Genomic DNA, 23,960 nt, shown 5'->3' on the forward strand with positions numbered 1-23,960 from the left:
CGCCGTTTTTTGACGTTTTTTTACATCAATATTTGTAACGAGGCATATTTTCATTTGGTTGATTACCTTCTTTTTTTAACCGACTTCGAAAAAGGAGGAGGTTACTCAATTCGATCAGTATATTTTTTTTTTTTTTTTTTTTTTTATTATTATTATTTTTATTTTCTATGTGTGCCCGCCTATTACGCCTAGCTGGATGCACCGATCGGAACGAAACCTTTTGCATCTGGTAGGTTCTGACTCCCCATTGGTACCATTATCAAAAAATTTTTCATTTTTCAATTGCAAAGTGTTGTTATTGCAAAAAAACCGGCAACTTTTGAAATAAACTTTTCTCGATTTTATTGCGCTTTTAATATCTTATCACGGACATGATTCTGAACAATTTTGTTCATATAAAAATTTCACGGAAAGCTTTAGTTTTCGAGATATTAGCGAAAAATTGTTGAAAAGTTTTGAAATCAACTTTGGACGATTTTAATGTCCTTTTAATATGTTATCAGGGGCACGATTCTGAACAACTTTTTCCTTATCCACAATTAAGGGGAAGCTGTAGTTTTCGAATTATTAGCGAAAAACTATTGTTACTAATATATCGAATTCTGCGTACGCCTTCGTGTCTCTGGTGGTGTATGAGTCAACATGCAGTCGCCGATTTTCTACTATTTCTACAAACACGTCTTGTCAGCCGAAAATCAGTATACATGTATAATAACTATTGTTATTGCAAAATCCTATTCTTTGGTATTGTTATGTAAGAAATGTCTCACAGTATCCTATACAATTCTCCCCATTCCACTAAAAAGCGTGAAATAAAATAATTTTAAGAAAAAAAATACGCCGACTTCGAAATGCACTAAAAAGTATAAAATAATTTCTATTTCCTAATGAAGTAATTTCAATTTCATTCAATCATACAATTACGTAACAGATATGAATGAAACCTACTTACTCGTTAGGTAGCATATTAAATGCATTTCAACCTTTTCGGAGGCGGCGAAAAATTAAATAACATATTCAAAATAATCTTTTAATTTTTCGCCGCCTCCGAAAAGGTTGAAATGTATTTAATATAATACCTAACGAGTAAATAGGTTTCATTCATATCTGTTACGTAATTGTATGATTGAATGAAATAGAAATTACTTCATTAGGAAATAGAAATTATTTTATACTTTTTAGTGCATTTCGAAGTCGGCGTATTTTTTTTTCTAAAAATTATTTTTTGGTTATGCCTCGTTACGAGGATCCTCCCGAATTGCCAGCCCCACTCCTCCGCCCAAGCGGACCCCCTCGCCGCTGGGGCAAGTATGAATGAGCGAGCGTGTGTGTTTTTCTTTTTTTTTTATTTTATTATATCGGACGCCACCCTTTTCCCCCCCTTTTTTTTGCTGCCTCCAACCACCACCGAAGGAGCCGTCGTCGTCTCCGGTCGCGGAGGAACCTCTCCCTGAGTGACGGATGCGCGGGATGGGTCCACCAAAAAAGACCCCGGCTGTCCGGTCGCGGTGCCACCCCGTCACCCTCCGCGGGAGCGACCGGCAGCCGCCACCGGGGAACGCCAGGCCTGGGGACAAGCCACCCCCAACTGCCACCTCGAGAGGGCCCCAGGACCTGGCCACCAGACGTCACCACGGAATGGCCCATCCTCGACGCCGAAATCCTCGGGGTGGGGGAATTCCGCGAACCGGGGAAGAAGATCTCGAGCAAAAGAAGCCAGCGAGCCGCCGCGACGTCGAGTCAAAATTTTCGCAAAATCCCCGCTTGAGCCTCAATTTCAACCCTTTCCTTTCCGTTGTGTCTCGCGTTTTTAGTTTGTGTTTTTGATTTCTTTTTCCCTTTTTGCAGTGCGTTCCGTTTTTCTACCTTGTGTTTTTTTTCTTGTATTGTGTGCCTGCGTGGAGTGTGTGTCGCCGCCGCCCCTGTGTGGAATTTTTGGAGTACACCAGCGCAAAAAGGTAGGAGTCATCTCCTTATCCTTCTTTTCTATATTTATTTGCGCGTGGGCGAGGGCGATAGGACCCCTGGCCCCAGTGACGAGGACCCTAGAGGCCGCGGACGGTTCATACGACACCGTCCCCTCTCATTTAGTTTTTTTGTACGCTGTATTTTGGTATTTAGGACCAACGTCCCCTTATTGTCCACGACCCCTAAGAGGGCGTGTTCCTTCGCGGGCGAATACCACAGCGTTCTCTTTGTATTTTTCGATCTTTGTACTCGCGCGTACCGTGAGCCCCCGCGCCGCGAAAGCCTCCCTCGCAACTGGCGAGTCGACCCCTTTTCCTCGACCGTTGCTTGTAACGCGTGGGGCCCACGCGAATTCATTTTTTCTGTTTTGCTTACGTGGCCTACTTGGAGGCCCGAATAAAAGCACCTTCTATTGGATACAAACTCGCGGGTCTTTTACTAGTTTTTTTTCTGACCCCCTCTGATTCCCGCTTCCGACAGAGCAGCCGGAAGGACGATTACTACGGACGAGTGCATTAGCACTGGCGCCCCATTAAAGAAATCGTCCGTGGGTGTGAGCATCGGTGCGTGGAGGGCCGTTTTCCCTAACTGCCCCCACTCCAGGGAACCCCCTTCGGGCTTTCCCCCCCGCCGATCCGTCACATATTAAGCATAAAAAAAAAAACATCTAATCAAAAACTGATATAGCCATCTTAAAGGGTGCATTCTCCGCTTTCTGAAACCGTATTTACAATTTTTGTTCGATATTGGGTTCATGAGATAATGACTATCAAAGGAAAAAGCGTCATTTTGGCTTTGGTAGCTCATAACTTTGCGACCGATCGTCGAAACGAACTTCATGGACGTGCAAATTATAGGGGAAGGAACAAGGAACAGCAACCTAGAAGTGGCATTAATCAAAAAAATTTTTCTATGTTTTTACAAACCTTAAAAAAAAGAAAAAAAATTCTAAAATTTTTTCATCGCGATTTTTTGTATATTTTGTTAATGATAATGGGCTCAAAATATTTTTGAGATAAAGGGTCGAAAACTAGAGACCTGAAGCTTTAAAATGACTATTCTGGATGTCTTCTGTGATGAATTTCAACGGAGGTAGAGCAATTTGAAAATGACCTAAAAATTTAAGGAATTTTTTTGTTCCCTTAATTTTTTTGAGTAGTGTAGTTTTGCGCTGGCTCGGCGGGTCTAAGAGGCCTTCGCCCCTTTCCACTCGGGACTTCCCAAAAAAGGAGAGAGTTTTCTCTCCCATGAAAAAATGTATTTCTGTCGACATTCTCGTCTCGACCTCCAAAGTGAACACATCGCGCCTTTGTTATTAATAAAGTCTTTCGCCACTACACTGTGTTGTTCATTCATGTACATCTCCTCAGTCTATAAACACTATACAGGTCGGCAATACGCATGCACAAGAGACATTCGACGTACAATAAGGAATTTCATCTTACTGGTAATTCAAAATTATAATATCAAAAACATTAGCTTTAACTAATTTAATGTGTTAAAATTCCATATTGTACTTTTAACCGATTCATATGTCTTCCAAAAACCAGTTGAAATAAGCATTAGAAATGATAAGTAAACGTACGATCATAAACTTACCTGGATATCGAAGTAAGACAATTCTCTGACAAATTCAGGAGTCTTAAGTTAGTCGCATCTGAAAAAATTCTACTTGGTAGTCTAATTAATTTATTGGAATTTAGGCTTAGGTAAGACAGTTGCTGTAATCCTTCAAAAATACGTTTAGGTAGCGTCTCAAAATAATTTTTTGCTAGATCAATATAATCTAATGATATTAAGCCCCAAAACAGGTCTTCAGGTATCGTGCTCCAACCGTTGTGATTCAAACGTATAGCCTTCATACGTATCAAATTTGCGAAAAACTTTCGAGGCAGAGATATTTTTCTGGTATTATGCGACAAATCAATGGTCATTAGATGAGAATTATGCTTTAGTATACCTTCTGGAAACGAGATAAAACTGTTATTACTTAACGTTAACCATGTTAGACTTTCCAGTTTTGCGAAAATGTTCTCCGGCAAAGTGATTAGATTACTCGAACTCATCTCCAGACTCGTCAAAGACGTGAGATTATAAAATAACCCAGGTTTCAATTGTTTATCTGTGAAATTGTTTATCTGCAAGCTTAACGAGCGCAATTTCGTCAGCGGATCAAATATGCCCGGCTCGAGGTGATTCATCATGCTACCACTCAAGACAAGTATTTGGAGATCTGGTGTATTATTAAAGATTCCCACAGGTAAACAGGCTTTATTATGTTTCAAATAAAGCAGAAAAAGATATGGTACATCTGCGAATAGGTCGGTGCTCAAATTTGTAAGATTGCTGCTTGATAACGTAAACCTTTGCAAGTTTGGAAACCCTTTCAAATGGTTTCTGACGATGGCACCGCTCCAATTATGCAGTTGTAACTCATAGATATTCTGTCCGTTGAATGTACTCGAAATTTCACTTATGCTCGAGTTCATTGGCAGACCACATTCCGATATATCCATGGACTTTATGTGCTCCTTCAGGAATAAGTTGAACAAGTAAAATGGAGGCCATTGCGGATAATTTTGACATTTAATCTAAATAATTGAGAATGTTTTTTTATTGAAACGGATAATATTAATCTTAGTAATTTGAATTGAATAGTGTTATTATAAGTATTATAGAAATATATGATGAAACACGGATTCTGTCAGGATTGGAACGAAAGGTTGTCATACGTTATATTCTGGTTTGAATAAAACTTTGCATAGTGAAATACCGACTACTTTGATATACGGAAGCTGTTACGTAAGCTGTGTGTCTATCTTTATGTTGGTGCTGCACATTTAAGCGTAGTTCGCGATTTCCGCAAAGCGAGAGTCCAGCTTTGTTGCCTATCAAATCCTTCTTATTTGGTAGCGCGCTAGAACTTTCCGAAACTCAAGGCCAATGCGAAGGAGAATCATCATACGAAAACTTCACTTTGAGCTGTTCCCACCTTGCGCTCTGATTGGTTCGTGTTTTTCCATAAATAACACAAAAACGAAGCTTCAAACCCCACTTTTGCAAAGTGAAATCTTGTTCAGAATCACGTTAGCTACCCCCCATTTTCGGGACCTACATTAGCTGTGACATCCTGTATACGAAAAACAATGAACAAACTTATTCCACAAACAAAATCCATACACGTCTAATGGCTATAAATACTCTGTAATCGCTACAGGAATCGTAAATATTGTTATCTTTTTTATTTATCGGGATACCTTTTTCAATGCAAGCGATACAATACCCACTCCAAGAATCTAGTAATAGAGCTGTTTTGTTGTCAGTATTTCGGAAATATACTTCTACATGCATCCAAAACCACGTGTCAGTGATATTGGTATTTCGAACCCTACTATTGTAGAATGTTTAAATGAACTTGTTAAATTTGGAGACTTTTTTTCGTTAAAGTAATCTCAACCCTGACAGAACCTCCATTTCTCTTCCTTATTACTGTATCGATTCAAGAATTGAAATTTTTCACTACTTAATGTACAATTTTGCGAAAGTGTATAATTTAGTATTTATACTTATGTTTACATGAATACTGGTATATTCAATGATTTCGACAAGGAAGCCTGAGTTGTTTCCTGTGGGACAGTTCCAAACTGCTTCATCCACTGGTAAGCATGGATATGTATTCGATTCACTGTATGTAGTGAGAATGGTTGAAAAAATGATCCAAAACGTGACAATCATTTGATAAATCCTTATGTAACATCGATACTTTCTGTAACAGAAAATTAGACAATCCCTTGCAAAATTTTGCATCTTATAAGTAAATTCTAAACTGTATTTTTGATTTACGTTGAAGATAGAGACAAATATGTACATACATATGCTGTCAACTTCAGAAGGTTGCAGCAAACAGTCACTCTTTATGAAAAAGTTATATATAAAGGAAGATTGAAAAACATAGATTACATAAATTACTTAAACTGGTCATATTAGGTTAGGTTAAGTTTGTTGACAAGCCTTCTTCTACAAGCAAGTTATGCTGCAGAAGGCCGCAGAGCGGGTCCATGAATGGGCGGACCCGCGTAGAAGAGCTAAAGAAGCGACAACACCCCGCGCTGTTGACTTATAGATGGGGGGAGCAGTCAGGGCCGCTGTGGGCCACAACCAGACTCTCCGAGATGAAGGTAGCAGGCCAGCGATACCTTGATTCTATCATAAGTCCACCGGCCTTCCAGGCCGCTTTATCAGTGCCGGCGGGCAAACGGCAGGTCGAAAAGACTTCCCCCCGGATGACATTCAATAGCGCGGAGACCCCAGTCATGTTCTTCAAGAGTTCCTGGGGTGCGTTCATGCCCCGGGGAAGAACCACCGTGGGGGATTTAGCCGATAAGAATCCGGCATAACCTTGTGCCCCTGGAGGAGGAATCTTTGGAACATTTCCCCCTCGTAAAAAAAAGGTTTGTTGCCAAACGGTCAAGTCAGTTTCTGGACTTAAAGGGAAAGCTTTGTTGACAACATATTCTTACTCACGTAGTTATCTTTTAATCAATGCAAATAAAAACTTGGAAAATCATAAATAGAGTACTACCTTATACGTAAACACGAATTCATTGATCCTGTGCATTGTACAGTGTGAATCTCACTTCAACTTAGGTAGCACATAAAAAGTACATATTCGCTTCTCTGCACTTTAAATAACTTTCCTTTCGATATATCATAACTATTTCCACATAAAAACCAATCTTTTATGTGTGGCAGTAAAGCCATAAATCGTGTAGAAAGTTTTGGAGGTCCTTGAAGACCTAGGCTTGTTCGAGCGTTTTTACGCGTAGGCCCCTGTTTGCCCTTTAGGGCCATGTGCCTATTTTCCTTCGTGCGAAGAGCCGATGGAAAATTCAGCAGAAACGTTCTGACCATCATAGCATTCGCATCGCGCCTTTTTTAAAAATAGTTATACTTCACATTTTTGTAGAGACATATCGTTGTTATTTGTTATTGTTTTATTATATATAACTTTGTTGTCTGTTACTCCGTGTCATAATTACTTCATGTTATTCTAAATATATCTATTAGTGCTCAAAATAACTGCTATATTTTTTAACCTCTTTTGTTTATTCCTTTTGTAGTAATGCTACAAGGGAAGGACCAACACGACAACATAACATGTATGTTAGATTTCTACAGAGTGTCTCGTAACTAATGTTATTGCCTGAAAGGGGTGGTAGAGGATGTCATTCTAAACAAGCTTTTTCTTTGCAAAAATAGGATTTGAAGCTTCGTTTTTGAATTATTAAGGAAATGCATGGACCAATCATAGCGCGAATATTTTGCGCGCTCAGATGCGAGGACGACAGCTTCGAAAATGACGGTCCATCGTGATCGTGAACAAGCGCATCGATACTGCGTCGGTATATCATCGGTATAATAGGAAGCTGTTAGATGAAAGTTACACCGCATAGGGAATAAAAAAATCTGAACTGTTGTTGAATTATCATTCAGTAATAGATAAGAAATAAAGAAATTAGTTCTCACTCACGTAAGCAGAATAAATCGAATTTATTCGATACGTTTATTTGTTATCGCAAAGAAATAATAGATAAAATATGGAAAATTATTCTCGTTAGATATTATGATAATGAAAAGGAACAAATTCTCATTTTCAAAAAATTAAATAACTTTTCCTTTCAACGAATAAAAATTTAAATTCAATAATTAACAAATTTAAATGTAACTTACCCATAGAATCGCAAATAGTTACATGGATGAGAATGCATCTGTGTCAGCGGGACACCTCATAAGTCCCGAACCTGAACCTGGCACCCGACTTTCAAAAATTTTATTTCTTTCAAATATATTGTATTCGGCTTCGCTTGTACCCGTTTTTGTACATTTTTTCTTTCTTTTAACGCCATCATAAAAAAAGATGTCTGTAGAGGTTTGTACCACCTTCACTTTCGTTTCTACCTCAAAGGATTCGTTTGTACCGTCTTCTGAAAAAATCCCCTAGTTCTAAGCCCGTCATTTTACATATTGTGACGTCATGCGACGACGTTTGGTCTAGTTGCTTAAGGACTATTTGTCTAAGGATTATTACTATTACTAAGTACATATATATATATATATATATATATATTTCTATTATTAAGTACATACATATATACAGCTTAGACAAATAGTTCTTAAGCAACTATACCAAACGTGGTCGCACGACGTCACAATATGTAAAATGACGGACTTAGAACTAGGGGATTTTTTCAGAAGACGGTACAAACGAATCCTTTGAGGTACAAACGAAGGTGAAGGTGGTACAAACGGGTACAAACGAATAGGAAACAGCACCTGCAAGAAGATTTGAAATATCTCAAAAAATGGCGAAATTACCTCTTTGGGGGTACATTCAAACGGCGGTACAAACGCACCCCTTGGGGTACAAACGAAAGTAAAGGTGGTACAAACCTCTACAGACATCCCTTTTTATGATGGCGTTGAAAGAAAGAAAAAATGTTAAAGTGGGGTGCTGGGGTATTTTCACCCCCTAGTAACTTTTCACCCCTTAGGGTAAAAACGAAAAGAAAGGTGGTACAAACAGGTACAAGCGAAGCCGAATACGATACATTTGAATGAAATAAAATTTTTGAAAGTCGGGTGCCAGGTTCAGGTAGGTCACCGGGACGATCCATCAATCCTTACTGTTAGAATGAATAAATCACTACACAGAAATTCTCAATTTACTTCACTAACACCTGTTACTGTCAGCATTCATTATTAGCTTTAATTATCATTTTACCTTGTCAGTTTTCACTAATTAGTCATTGCGAGCCCGATATGTAACGATTCTGGAACTAAGCTCACAATCAGACGTTAACAGCGCTCGTGAGGTAAAGAGCGGATTTTACCTACTGAACGACTCGTTTTTCGCAAATAACTAAATCTAAAGAATGTGGGATTCGTGTAGAGTGCGGTTAAGGAGTAAAATCCACAGGTCAATATCTTTCAACAATTGGGTTTATTCAATAAAACAATGAGAATGTTGAATTTAACAAAGAACAAGTAACAAATAACAACAAAATATGAAAAGTATATGAACGACTATAAAGTATAAAGTATAATGAACGACTAGATCAAAAGAAACTAAATAGATTTTGATTGTTTAATAATAATAATAGAAACTCAACAAATTAAATAGTACGTAATTGCTGATTGTGAATCTAACAAAATAAAATTTACTGGTTAATACTTTACGACAAATCGTACCTAAGTCTGAATCTCGTTTAAAGTTAATTATGATTTTACAAAATGTTGAAGCTAAAGCCTTGACCATGCTTTAACCGTTTTTAGAAAACCCTACATCCTTGGAAGTCATCGTCTAATTAGGGTCTGGGGGCCTGCAAGCACTTCAGGTACAGACATGCACTGTCGTTGCAGTTTCTTTTTAGTTTAGTTCTAACCGTGCGTCCGTCTTGTATACACCGAATTCTAACATAGGTTCTTTCATCGTATATTTTTCCACTTATAAATATAGCTATTAATCTGATTAACTGTACAAGTGTGTTTTATTTTACATAACCCCAGAACACAAAATTAACAAAATTCGATATTCTAAAGGTCTATGATTTGATTCCTTTTCGTGGCTAGCGCATTGACGAAATTTAACTTGATTAATATATTTATAGTTTACAATGAATCCTACTTAAGTGTGATTTGATTTCTGAATTTGTATAATTACGCTTTTACAAAATTAACAATATTAGCGCGTCGATAGTCCACCGCAGCAACGAATCCTACCTAAGTGTGAGTCTCTTTCTAAGTGTATTTAAATACGTTTTTGCAAAATTAGCCAGATTAATAATGTAATCTATACGTCTAACGCGGTGTAGTCGACTACGGAAAATACGCTCGTGACAGAACAATATTCTTTGATTAATTCAAATTCTAGAATTTGTTTGAAGCTAATGAATTTTGCTCGGAACAGTTACTCTTTCTAATTTGACTCGACAACTAATTGTCCATGGCCCTTTTAGTCAGAGCAAACTGACACCCAAAACCAGATCACTTAATTGGGGAGCCTGTTGTTCACTGGCTACCAGAACGACCCAACGATACCAGTATTAGATGAACAGCATAGGTCTAACAGGGTAGCAAATTAAAATTGACTCTAATTATAAATCGTAATTACTGAACTGCCAGCCAAAAGACACGGGCTTCAGAGACCAAACCGCTCAAATGGGGAGCCTGCTGTTCGCTAGCTGCTAGAACAACCCAGCGATCGAGTATCCAAATGGCGTATACCCGCTTTCCAATCAAGAACTAAGAATCGTTTCGGCTCTTGACAGCGAAAATTGTTCCGGTTATACTTATTCAAGACTTCTAGCTTGCTCGACTTCGAAGACTGTTCTGCGACCCAGGCGGATTTCGCTCGGCGTTTTATACTCGCAGGCCTGTCAATTTCCTGGATAACTACCATAATGTCGAAGTATATAATTTTCGTATAAATTTCTAATTAGACACTAATTGTCAAAGCGAATGATTTAATTATATTGTTAATGTCGTATTCTGATTAATAGCTAACGTTTTTGATATAAAAATAATAATTTAATGGCGTTTTAATGAAAAATATGTAAAAGGCCAACCGAAATTCCGAACGATCGGCAGTTGTCATCGACGTTGTCGGTGGCAATAACGGTTAGAAAAAAAACACACAGTCGATTAAAACGTGTTACGACGTGCACATTGTGCACATCGCCTTCCGTTACTGTTCCTTATTAAAATATACAGGGTGTCCCGTAACTAGTGTTACTCCCTGAAAGGGGTGGTAGAGGACGTCATTCTGAACAAGATTTTCCTTTGCGAAAATGGGGTTTGGAGCTTCGTTTTTGAATTATTAAGGAAAAACACGGACCAATCAGAGCGCGAGGATTTCGCGCGTCGAGAAGCGGGAGCGACAGCTTGAAGTCCAGCGGCTAAACGCGAACGCGATCAAGAGTCTTTGCCTCGGAACAGTCTAAACATCCAACGCGAAGTCTTTACATCGAAACTCAGTTAAATAACGAACAGAATAATTAAAAGTATTGTTTATTTATTCATTCATCATGAGGGAGGAACGAAATTAATTATGCGTAATTAATGCAAGTTATGCAAATGAAATTTATTGAATATTGCCATTCGTTATCGATGAAGAATGTGAAATTAAATATTGAAAATTTTTTATTTTACTTCTAACAATAATATTAGTCAATGAATTTACTCATTTTAATGAAAAATAATTATTCAGTTCGCAAAAAAAGAGTTTCAATTTAATATCTAATAAATGTATTAACCGGTCTACCTTACATTCACAGGAAATTTATTAAAATAGCACTCACCCATTGTTTGAAAATAATCCTGTTTGAAAATAATCCTTCAATGAAAGCGTTGGGGGTCCTGAGTCGTCCCGCTGATCATGACCTGCCGTAACATCGGCACCGTATACCACAGCTGACAGCACTCAGAGGTCACTGCACTGACTTCAGTTCACAATACGATCATTTTCACTGTCATTTTTCAGCAAATCTTTTCAGCTACTTTCTTCACGCCGCGGTTCGCGTTTGTAAAGCGAAAATTCACTCACGGTTCCCGAGTCAGTCTATCGAAACAACCCATTTTTTAATAAACGAGAAACATTATCCGCGTTATATCGCGTTTGGTCTCATTTTAATCGGGAAAACGTCACCAATATGTTTAAAAGATTTTAACACGCTTCTGCCCAAACGGTAAAGCGGCACTACTTTTCGCGACCATTCTCGTGCGGAACGCGAAACACAACTGCCGAACAGAATATGCAGGCGTTTTTCTAAAACAGTTGAACGTTCTTGACGCGGCGATGAGCCGTGCTATTGCGATCGTTTCTGGAAAAATACTACACCCATAACAATACATCGGTAATATCGTGTCGTAGATATTCAGTTGTGTAGTATTTTTCCAGAAACGTTCGCAATAGCACGGCTCGTCGCCGCGTCAAGAACGTTCAACTGTTTTAGAAAAACGCCTGCATATTCTGTTCGGCAGTTGTGTTTCGCGTTCCGCACGAGAATGGTCGCGAAAAGTAGTGCCGCTTTACCGTTTGGGCAGAAGCGTGTTAAAATCTTTTAAACATATTGGTGACGTTTTCCCGATTAAAATGAGACCAAACGCGATATAACGCGGATAATGTTTCTCGTTTATTAAAAAATGGGTTGTTTCGATAGACTGACTCGGGAACCGTGAGTGAATTTTCGCTTTACAAACGCGAACCGCGGCGTGAAGAAAGTAGCTGAAAAGATTTGCTGAAAAATGACAGTGAAAATGATCGTATTGTGAACTGAAGTCAGTGCAGTGACCTCTGAGTGCTGTCAGCTGTGGTATACGGTGCCGATGTTACGGCAGGTCATGATCAGCGGGACGACTCAGGACCCCCAACGCTTTCATTGAAGGATTATTTTCAAACAGGATTATTTTCAAACAATGGGTGAGTGCTATTTTAATAAATTTCCTGTGAATGTAAGGTAGACCGGTTAATACATTTATTAGATATTAAATTGAAACTCTTTTTTTGCGAACTGAATAATTATTTTTCATTAAAATGAGTAAATTCATTGACTAATATTATTGTTAGAAGTAAAATAAAAAATTTTCAATATTTAATTTCACATTCTTCATCGATAACGAATGGCAATATTCAATAAATTTCATTTGCATAACTTGCATTAATTACGCATAATTAATTTCGTTCCTCCCTCATGATGAATGAATAAATAAACAATACTTTTAATTATTCTGTTCGTTATTTAACTGAGTTTCGATGTAAAGACTTCGCGTTGGATGTTTAGACTGTTCCGAGGCAAAGACTCTTGATCGCGTTCGCGTTTAGCCGCTGGACTTCAAGCTGTCGCTCCCGCTTCTCGACGCGCGAAATCCTCGCGCTCTGATTGGTCCGTGTTTTTCCTTAATAATTCAAAAACGAAGCTTCAAACCCCATTTTCGCAAAGGAAAATCTTGTTCAGAATGACGTCCTCTACCACCCCTTTCAGGGAGTAACACTAGTTACGGGACACCCTGTATATACAGCTTATTAACCGTCTATTACGAGTATACGCCTTATTTTATTCATCCTGACAAAACTAATACAATTTCAGAAGTGGAATCGTGCTGGTATAGAACTTCCGTGTGTGGTTAATATATGTGTGTATATAAAGTTCATTGTTTGTTGAATCGAGTTATTTGTGACGATAATTAATAGTGTGGATTGTGCTGGTGTAAAGTGATCGACAAAATGGTGAATCCCAACGATTTAAAAGTGGTACAGTTGAAGAAGGTATTGCTTAAGCGGGGATTATCCATTTCCGGAACAAAAGTCGAACTAATTAATAGATTGCACCAAGCAGATCCGAGTGGCGATTGGATAAAAGACGCTAGTTTGTTGCCGGTTGAGGACGCAGGACAAATCGAAATTATGGAAGATGATATGGTAAATGCGTCTGCGTGCGAGAGTCACAATCTCCATGAGGGTAATGAAAAGATATCCGAAGAAAATCTCCTTTTACGGGAGGTTAGATTGTTGCGACGTGAAAATGAACTTTTGAGAGGTTCGCCAAGGTCTACTACTTCCGCAACAGAAACTAAAATCAGCAAAAAAGCTGTTAGTGATTTATTAAGTGACTTTGACGGCCTCAGTGAACTTTTCTGTAATTGGGAAAGGCAAGTTAGACTATTGTGTACAGCCTACAATCTTAAAAATAGTGCGGCGAAAATTTTGATCGGTACAAGGCTGAAAGGGCAAGCTCTAAAATGGTTCCATTCGCGGCCAGAGCACATCGAGATAGATACTAATAAATTGCTGGAGGAGATAAAGAAGATATTCGGGAGACGGGAAAACAAATTAGTGTTAAGGAAAAAATTCGAAGACAGAGTTTGGAAGCCAAATGAACTTTTCAGTGTTTATTATCACGAGAAAATTATTCTCGGTAACCATGTGCCCGTTTCTGAAGAGGAAATGATTGACTATCTAGTGGAAGGGATACCGGATAGGCATCTCCGAAACCAAGCCAGGATCCAGAATTTCCCATCAGCGCAGGACTTGTTGGCGGCATTTGAAGTTATAACATTAACAGATGGAAGAAGTCGGCTGTCTCGTGAGCCCGCGTCAGGGAGCAAAGCGGAAGCGAAGGAAAGCAGATCGACGTTCACGCCGAACAGGAGCAGTTTTCCTCGGGAAGACAACACGTGGCAGACGAAGCCGAGGTGCTACAATTGCAGCAAGTCGGGCATTTATCCAAGGACTGCAGAGAACCCCGAAGAGAGAAAGGTTCGTGTTTTCGATGTGGTGAAATGGGACATACGTACAGTGAATGCAAAGGTAAATCCGAACATAAACAAGTAGCGTGTGTGGACAGTATTCGTAAGTCGAGCGAAGACGAATTTATGAAATCCGCTATTTTTGAATTATAGAAGATTCGAGAATGCAATCTGTAGAACAGTTAGATAGTCGTATCGATACCGGCAGTCCAATTAGTTTTATTAAAGATACATTTGTTCCGCGATATTTCATAAATGTTACAGATATTACGAATAAGACGTTTTGCGGGCTTAACGGTAGTAAATTAGAAATAGCTGGGATTGTAACAGCGAATATTAGACTTGGTGCAAATGGGCAAGACGAAGTAAGTTTATATGTCGTACCGGAAAATACTATGGCAGCTTCAGTAGTGTTGGGCAGGGATGTTATTAAAAAATTCGATTTAAAATTGACGGTACCTTCGGCAGGTGGGATGGATGAGATAATTTCCGAAATGTTGAATATCGATACACAAGAAACTCTTACGGAGAATACTGACACTTTATTGATAAATTCAGCTGCATTATAAATTGACCAATTACGTTTGAAAAATCTATTTACGACAGAATACGTACAACCTAAACGTCCTGAAGAAGCGAAAGTCAAAACCGAGCTAAAATTAGTAGTAAAAGATCTAAAGCCATTTAGTTTTTCTCCTCGTAGATTATAATATGCCGAATGAAATAGTTTACGTGCAATTTTGGATAAATTATTGGCAGAAGGGGTGATTTGTGTGAGTGAATCGGAATATAAGTAAAGAAGAAAAATGGTGAATTTAGAATGTGCATTGATTTTCGCAAATTGAATAAACATCTTGCTAGAGATAATTATCCGATTCCACTTATTATTGAGGATCAGCTGAGCGTCTTGAAGGGGAAGAGGTATTTTAGTTTGCTTGATTTGAAGGATGGATTTCATCATATACCAATTGCCGAAGAGTCCGTCAAATATACCTCATTTATTACTCCGTTTGGCCAATTTGAATTTACGAAAATGCCTTTTGGGTTGAAACCGGTACCGACGAAATTTCAAAGATACGTGAGCGAAGTACTCGATGAATTAATTCGAGCCGGTGATGTAGTAGTGTATATAGACGATTTTCTTATCGCGACGCAGACTTTGAAGCATCATTTTGTTATTTTAAAGCATGTGTTTAAACTATTAGTAGAAAATAAGCTTAAGTTAAGAATCGATAAATGTAAGTTTTTATTTACCAAGATTTAATATTTAGGTTACTTGATTAATGAAAAGGGAATTAAACCCACCGATAAGGGTATTGACGCAGTGCTGAGATTTCCGATGCCTAAGGTTACTCGCGATGTATAGAGTTTTCTTGGTTTGTGCTCGTATTTTCGAAAATTCATAGAAGGTTTTCAGTAATAGCAAAACCGTTGTACGATTTGTTAAAAAAAGATGTCGAGTTTAAGTTTACGGAGGTAGAACTTCGAGCATTCGAGACTTTGAAATCGAGATTAGTCGCAGCTCCAATTTTGGCAATCTACGATCTGCGTGATTTGACGGAATTGCATTGCGATGCTAGCGCATTGGGTTTTGGCGCGGTACTTATGCAAAGAAAAAACGACTTAAAATTGCATCCTGTTACGTGCGGGAAGCGCGCGTATAAAGCCTCGAAGATTTGTTTGCTCTAACAAAATTACTTATTACGGGACTTAATGTTTTTGTGGATCCGGAGACACGCTAGTCCCATACGGGCCCTTTCACAAGATCGCAATATTTAGAGGAAATGACGGAATTAAAGAAATGTCATTCAAAATAATTAAAATATACAAAAGATTATATTTTGTATAATAAAATATGAAATGGTTAGAATGGTAGCGTATATGATATAATGTGAATTACAATGAATTGAACAAAAATATTGTAAATATCCGAGACGCGCAATTTGAAGATTTGAAAGAGAAGCAATTACCCAAATACAAAATAAAATTATAATCCAGTGAGGGAAATCCCAAAGTTAAATAATTAACTACTGATTTACTTGCCGAAAAATTCATAAAATAGCTGGAAGAATAAAGGAAACAACTCACCCAAAATATCTGTACTTGTATGAATTTAGAATAAATCAACCTCTTGTAAAATGTGAAATGACGGCTGCGCCTGGTTCCTGGGAAGAATACACACACATGTAAGCGCTCCACCAATGAGAATTTTGAAATTGACCAATTGCTGAATTCAAATAAACTATAAAATAAAATTATACTTTAAAAATTAAAAAGAGTAAAATTGAATATAATTGAATGAAAAAAAAAAAAAATAAAACGATATACTGAATTAAAATTTAACGTGATTATTAACGTGATTATTTAACGCGAAAGCTTTACGTGAAGATAGAGTCTTTGTCTGAATTTTGCACTTTAACAAATTCAAAAACAAACTCGTCTCTAAACCACTTCACGGACCCTTGACACGCACCTCGCGATTATACACCGAAGAGTGTCGCAACTTGCACCTCTCGGAGAAGACCAGAGTGGGCCTAGTCCGAAATTGTTTATGTTGCATTGATATGCGCCGAACGAATTAGGCTGCGAGGCCAATGCGTAAGAAACCGTGATTCGTTAATTAGGTGGTGATGGTGGGTGCATGTGTTCCTCCCTTGTCCAGCTCTTATCTTTCTCTCTTTCTATATAGTTTTTTCCTTTACCCTTGAGCTATGGATTGTTAATTAGCTATTGAATAATTTTACATACATAACCAATACAGTATAAAATGTTAATCTGTACACATTATAAAAATTTAGAACGAAACATTATCTATTTCGGTTTACAGTTACTAAAGTCAAATTGCGCTCGGTACTGTAACTATTGTACGACTGATTTGTGGGAATCGCATAAGGGTAAACACAATAATCAAGCCTATGTTGCGTTCCACACAAGTTTATTAAAATGCGTACGAGCAGTGAAAACGATGTAAGCTATAAAAATGACTCTGACGGACTGTCTCGTCGCTGGTTAAAACCTCTCCTCGAAAACTCATCAGTAAAAGAAGAAAGAAACAGTTTAGAAAGAGAGAAAATATAGAAAGTGGGAAAATCCAGAAAAACCGTTGAAAGTTCGGAAAAGGAGAGGTACAGCGGAAGAGAATCATAAAACAGAAAGTGAAGAGGTTCGCAAGTGCCTGAGCGTTGACACTGACCAGGCCCCGGCGAGACCCTATAGAAAGTGAAAACAATTAGAGAACGTAAAGTTAAAGAAGATAGAAAACAGGAAACAGAATTTCAGGAAACTGAAAAAATATAGAAAACAGAAAAGGCAATGGCGTATGTAGTGCCAAGGGCGCCACAGATTGACGTGTGCGTATTCCTAATAACGGTATAATGAAATACTATGGGCAATTTATATAATATTGTAGTGTTACAAAGACAATTTCTATTACAATTTTATATTGCGTCGCGGGCCCTTGAGGAACATTCCAGAACGCTTGGCGTTATCGGACCACACGAGTGTGACTTCCGTTTATATTTGACGGTTCGGAGAAGTAAAATAAAATAATTTTAAGAAAAAAAATACGCCGACTTCGAAATGCACTAAAAAGTATAAAATAATTTCTATTTGCTAATGAAGTAATTTCTATTTCATTCAATCATACAATTACGTAACAGATATGAATGAAACCTATTTATTCGTTAGATAGTATATTAAATACATTTCAACCTTTTCGGAGGCGGCGCAAAATTAAAAGATTTTCTTGAACATGTCAACCTTTGGACAGCCGAACATAGGCAAAACTTGTATAGCTATTTTTTTTTTTATACATATAACTCGACAGCACGCCGCGAAGTTGGTGTTAGTGCGTATAGAATGTAACTATGGTCTATCTAGATTCATAGAGTATGCGACGGAAAGACTCGATCGCCGCATATACTATAAAGATATAGCCCATCTACCGCAAATTTGGTAATTCCCGCGTCGTGGGTTCCGTTTATAGGTTCTTAGATCCATGGCTTCCACATGCGAACGAAGTCGATTCAATTTCATTTATATCAGAAACGTTGCGAAATGAAGATGCAGTCGTTACATTTACGTATATTACCAGATATATCTGTAATGGTTCGTATTCTTTCTCAGGATTTATTAATTTCCAATACGCCATACCACAATCAACTGGTCATTGGCAGCAACGTTTACTGAGGTATTTTTAATTATGCGCCGCCTCCGAAAAGGTTGAAATGTATTTAATATACTATCTAACGAGTAAATAGGTTTCATTCATATCTGTTACGTAATTGTATGATTGAATGAAATAGAAATTACTTCATTAGCAAATAGAAATTATTTTATACTTTTTAGTGCATTTCGAAGTCGGCGTATTTTTTTTCTTAAAATTATTTTATTTCACACTTTTTAGTGGAATGGAGAGATTTGTATAGGATACTGTGAGACATTTCTTACATAACAATACCAAAGAATAGGATTTTGCAATAACAATAGTTATTGTACATGTATACTGATTTTCGACCGACAAGACGTGTTTGTAGCAACAGTAGAAAATCGGCGACTGCATGTTGACTCATACACCACCAGAGACACGGAGGCACACGTAGAATTCAATATATTAGTAACAATAGTGTTTCGCTAATAACTCGAAAACTAAAGCTTCCCCTTAATTGCGGATAAGGAAAAAGTTGTTCAGAATCGTGCCCTTGATAACATATTAAAAGGACATTAAAATCGTCCAAAGTTGATTTCAAAACTTTTCAACAATTTTTCGCTAATATCTCGAAAACTAAAGCTTTCCGCGAAATTTGTATATGAACAAAATTATTCAGAATCATGTCCGTGATAAGATATTAAAAGCGCACTAAAATCGAGAAAAGTTTATTTCAAAAGTTGCCGGTTTTTTTGCAATAACAATACTTTGCAATTAAAAAATGAAAGATTTTTTAATAATGGTACCTGTTCCGTATCTAGACAAGTAGGAGAGGGCGATCCCTAAATTCAAAATCCCAACCGTGAAGTTTTCTGTCTCTCGTCCTCCTGGACGTACCGGAAGATCTCTTTCGGTGCGTTCTCGAAGGATCGAGAGACACCGAGAACCCCCCCGTTACCGATATAAAACTTATTGGTTCCCGTCGTCGTCACGTCTAATAAGCAACAGCTGATTGGGCCGTGATGACGATACTAACCGCGGATTCCCGAATTCAGGTGATCGCTCGACTCTCGCGAAATAAAATAAAACCAACCGTTGTCGAAGTCAGACGTAATAATCCCATATAGTAAACTCGCGGTGCGCGAAAGCGAACTTTCCTTCTTGTTAGGGTTTGGTCGAGCCCTTATTATCGCACTTCGTGCCGTCTAAATTCTATTGGAGTCGAAGGACCACCCAATGTTTTTACGGATTAGGGCCGTGTAGAAACACTCACAAACTTGTATTAAAAATATAGTTTTTAATAAAGACATGAGTGTGTGTGTGTGTTTTAGTGTGTCGAATATTTATAAGTATTAAACTAGTTGTGTTCTATATTAATTGAACTCTGTATTATTCTGTATCTGTGCTGTTTTAATTCTGAACTGTTAGTTATTTAAACTGTTAGCTATCTGTACTGCTGTCTATCTGTACTGTTAGGTATCTGAACTGTTAGCTATCTGTCTAATTTGTCATCTTCTAGCTTCGTTAGCACCTCTGTCCTCCCTTCCATTGCGCCCTTAGCGTGGTACTGTTCTGGAAGGGGAACAGAAGTTCCTACGGGGGAGGACGGCATTCCGGGGAGAATCCGGGTTTTTCCAAAATCCTGTGACGTCAGTCCCGGTCCGCGGGACCCGTTACTTCTAAGGGCCAGATCGCCCTCTGACCTTCTAAGCTGGGAGATTTATGACATGACCTGTGTCACTGAAGCCAAAAACTCTAAAGACTAGTGCAGCAATAAACAAATCTGCTAAAAACTACAAATTGTCACGTACCATCGTAGTGCTGGCACGCAGATGGTACGGATACTAAATTATAGGGTTCAAAAGTGACCATTCTCTCGTCGTGTCGTAAACCTCATCTGTATGAAACTCTAACACTTCTCAAGTCTAATTTTTCTACTTATTCTTGTTATCGTCGTCGTCTGATTATGCGTGTAGTGTGTGAATTTCGTTGTGTGTATTTGGTGTAAAATAAACTATGTAACATTTATTCGAACGGGTTATTGAAATCCCCCTGTGTTCCGATCGGTCTATCCAGCTAGGCGTAATCGGCGGGCACACATAGGAAAAAAAAAAAAAATTACTGATCGAATTGAGTAACCTCCTCCTTTTTCGAAGTCGGTTAATGATCTAAGATTTTGGCCGTGGGACCACGTTGATTTCAAGGAAGGAATGTGTGATATTAATAATCTTAGTTTAGACGCCAAAAGATTAAAAGTCTATTTAGTAAACATTAAAAGTCCGTTACTGCGTTCGATCAGGGTTTTCCCAGAATGGAATACGCATTATCGATACACATCCGGTCGGTCAAAACTACAAAAGAATTTTTGAAAAATATTCCTGTTCGGAACGTAACAATTCCGTATTCTATTTCTCTAAGCGAACGACCGAGGTAGAGAGTAAATATCACAGTTTTGAGCTTGAAACTTTAGCCATCGTATACGCGCTCAAACGGTTTCGAATATATTTACAAGGAATTCAATTCAAAATAAAACACGCGAACGAAAATTCATGAATAATTTTAACTATATTATCTTTATAGCAACAAAGCGGAATTTTCGATTAAAAACTGCGATATTTTATTCCGTCTGGTTTTTTTTCGACAATAAACGATGACTGTATCGATCGACGCCGCAGTTGTTTAACAGATCATCGTTGCATAGCAATCGTTTGCGACGTACGCCACGCGAGTGAGAACGAAGCCGCGATCCGTGGCCAGTCTAACAATGTCTTTTAATAAAATATAATGCAATATCAGTTCCTCAATTCGGATACCGTGTAATGAGAATGTAGAGTATCGTTCAACATACATATCTATGAATAATTGTTTACGTGTTTTCATTCGATCCGTTTACCGGTTGTGCTTATGTTGTGCAATTATTAGAAAGAGACAGTGAAATAAATTGACCCTGCCAGGACATCAGTTGATGCTGTGATCGATGAATGAACCCGGTGTCACAAATATTTTTCATTGAAGCTGGTTTTTTCGTGGAACAAAGTAAGTTTTATTTAAGTTGTTTGTGCATTTTTGAAATTCAACATACGCAGGGATTGATTTACTTCGCTTCAGATAGTTATTGCAATAGAACTTCTACCTTAGTTTCATCTCATTGCATAAACGAGATACTTATTTCTTTTGAAACGTGAATTTATTCGTTTACTTCATCAGAATGATTAACAAAATTAATTTTTGTGAATTTATTCTTTATACCTCTTGAAAATTGTAAAATAAATACATTTTACTCGGTCTAGATAAACAACAACTAATTGGTTTTTCTCCTATTTGAGAATAATGAAGAACTTAATGTTATTCTTAACTTTTCAATTCGTTATTCGATTTAACTTTCAGCTAATAGTGTTCTATTACATCGATACGGTATCGATACACTAGTCCACAACTACGATCGGCTGTCACACTTGAATGCTTGTCACACTGTCGAGCTCCTAGTTTATTCACATTCTTATTAGTCAGTTTTTGCTGGTAACTCGAAAATGAAGGGTTAATCAATATTTTGGCAAAGTGAAAAGTTTTTCAGAACCATCTCGCCTACTGCCTTTTTTTTGGTTCTTACACTAGTTCTGGAGACACTCAGTACATACTGCGTATTAAACATTTGGATGTACTGCATTTTTTTCAAAAATGTACTCCCTGATAAACCTTTGATTGATTTTTTATATCGTATGAGTAGAATAATTTGAGAAATAATGATTGCCATCAAAAACATTCATATGCAGCTGCAGTGGGATATGTTTTTATCCTAAAGGCGAAAAACGGGCGTATAAAAAATTTAGACGCTCTTAATAAAAATTTATTATTATAACAAAAAAGGAGCAAATATGCATAACTAATAGTACTGAATTTCCCTCACTGGCATAAAATCTAGGAGATAATCCGTCGCTTCTTTAATTGTTATAATAAAAAACTGCTATTAATACAATAATATTTCCATTCTTAACTTAACTTATCAACTATTCTGCACATTTTCAGTACACAATTATATTATACATATTTAATAATTTGAAATTTCACTCACGCAAATTGTAATACTTTTTCAGTAATAGTTTAAAACACTCACCGATAAATTCCTCTTTTACAAACCGTTATGGTATATTCACGTATTTTTCGTTGTTTATATCGATGAATGTATTTTGTTGAAAGAAAAATGGAAGTCACACGTAAACACAAAGCTACATAAAAATTACTCGTATTTATCACTTCAATTTACTGCAGAAAGGAGCTATCCGAATATTACAGAGAGATGTGAACAGATAAACCCAACGATATGCGCCTTGCGATTTTGTATCGAAAAGTGACTTCTCCGTCATGCTGGCAAGGTCCTCCGGGTCCTTTCGAAGACAATCCTGTGGTGGGAGAACTGGTGCCGATAAATTATAGTGCGAGATAAAGACGATGGAATCCATAATTAATTATTTTAATCGCGTATGTCATTTTGTTTCTTTCTTCACGACTTTTTCCTGTTTGGGATGCTTCTCTCTTGCACGTACCTTCGTCTGAATATTTCTCGACACAAAATCAAATATTTTTGAATTCGTTATCGAATTCCTCGTAAATTGTCTATGCCACAAAATATTGAATTCTTCGCTTCTTTTGTGAAAGTGCCTTACTGTTGTCTCTGGTGCACGTAAGTTCCGCTGCTGTAACTTGGCCAGAATTTCTGCCCCCTACGGGTCTTCTGCTTGCTCTTTTATACCCCGAAAATTTGGAATTTGCCCTTTACTTTTCAAGTCCACGCAAGCTACCCCTATGATAAATGCGTACAATTTTTACATATTATTTCTCATTGTTTATGTAGACATTAATTAATAAAGCAAATATTTTTATTAATTCGTTAGTAATATATTTTGACTAATATTGAATAATTTTAACATAAAAATGATAATTCAATAATAATTTAATTCGAAATACATTCTTTGTCCTTTTCTACTTGCTGCACGCGCATCCTACAAGGACCTAGGCTAGCGAAAGGCGTGATCTTTGTTTAAAATACTGCGTACGATTTTAATTTCTTTAGACTGATGAAAGAATGCATTTATTCGATTGCTAATCATTTATTTTGATTCTTAATTAATCAATTCAATATATTTTAATATATAAATAATAATTATTAATAACCTAAATAGTTTATGTTTTATTGACTGATTAAATAATTCATATGGTAATTCTTTCCACACATGGCGCAATCGGCAAAAAAAGAAACAGTCAATAATGAAAGTAATAAAAAATAATCAAAATGATGAATTTACATTAAGGAAACTAAATATACATCGATATTCGTCAGAGCTGAATCTTCTGGGATGTTACAACTTGCTCCTTATGCCGTCTCTTATCCTCAAGACACGTCTTTCCAGTTTTTGGGAAACGCTTATGCATTTGCAGCAACAGCAGGTTTTTTCGTTATTCCTCGAAGATGCTATGCCTTCTTCAAATAATACATCATCCAGTGCTTACGCCTTGGATCCCGGGGGAGGAGGGGTCTTAAGGT

At 37.5% G+C, this 23,960-nt stretch overlaps 1 protein-coding gene across 6 annotated transcripts in view; it reads right to left on the minus strand.

The window, feature by feature from the left end:
- Positions 1–23,502, minus strand: part of LOC105663407 (uncharacterized) — a 32,634-nt gene extending 9,132 nt beyond the window's left edge. For 3 of the 6 annotated variants that reach the window (XR_013040726.1, XM_076540741.1, XM_076540738.1), the window contains exons 1-5: positions 22,533–23,502; positions 6,551–6,898; positions 5,841–6,452; positions 5,545–5,734; positions 3,568–4,559 (exon numbers count right to left, since the gene is read on the minus strand). Coding sequence is in view for 5 of the 6 variants with exons in the window: in XM_076540741.1 (XP_076396856.1) it covers positions 3,568–4,559; positions 5,545–5,703 (1,151 nt within the window). In the remaining variant the exon portion in view is untranslated. Of the gene's footprint in view, positions 1–3,567; positions 4,560–5,534; positions 5,735–5,840; positions 6,453–6,550; positions 6,899–22,532 lie in introns of those variants that run through there. The other 3 variants (XM_076540740.1, XM_076540739.1, XM_076540742.1) reach the window with 3 other exon arrangements.
- Positions 23,503–23,960: the final 458 nt, after the last annotated feature.

Source organism: Megachile rotundata, chromosome 15 (genome assembly GCF_050947335.1).
Source record: "Megachile rotundata isolate GNS110a chromosome 15, iyMegRotu1, whole genome shotgun sequence".
NCBI lineage: Eukaryota > Metazoa > Arthropoda > Insecta > Hymenoptera > Megachilidae > Megachile > Megachile rotundata.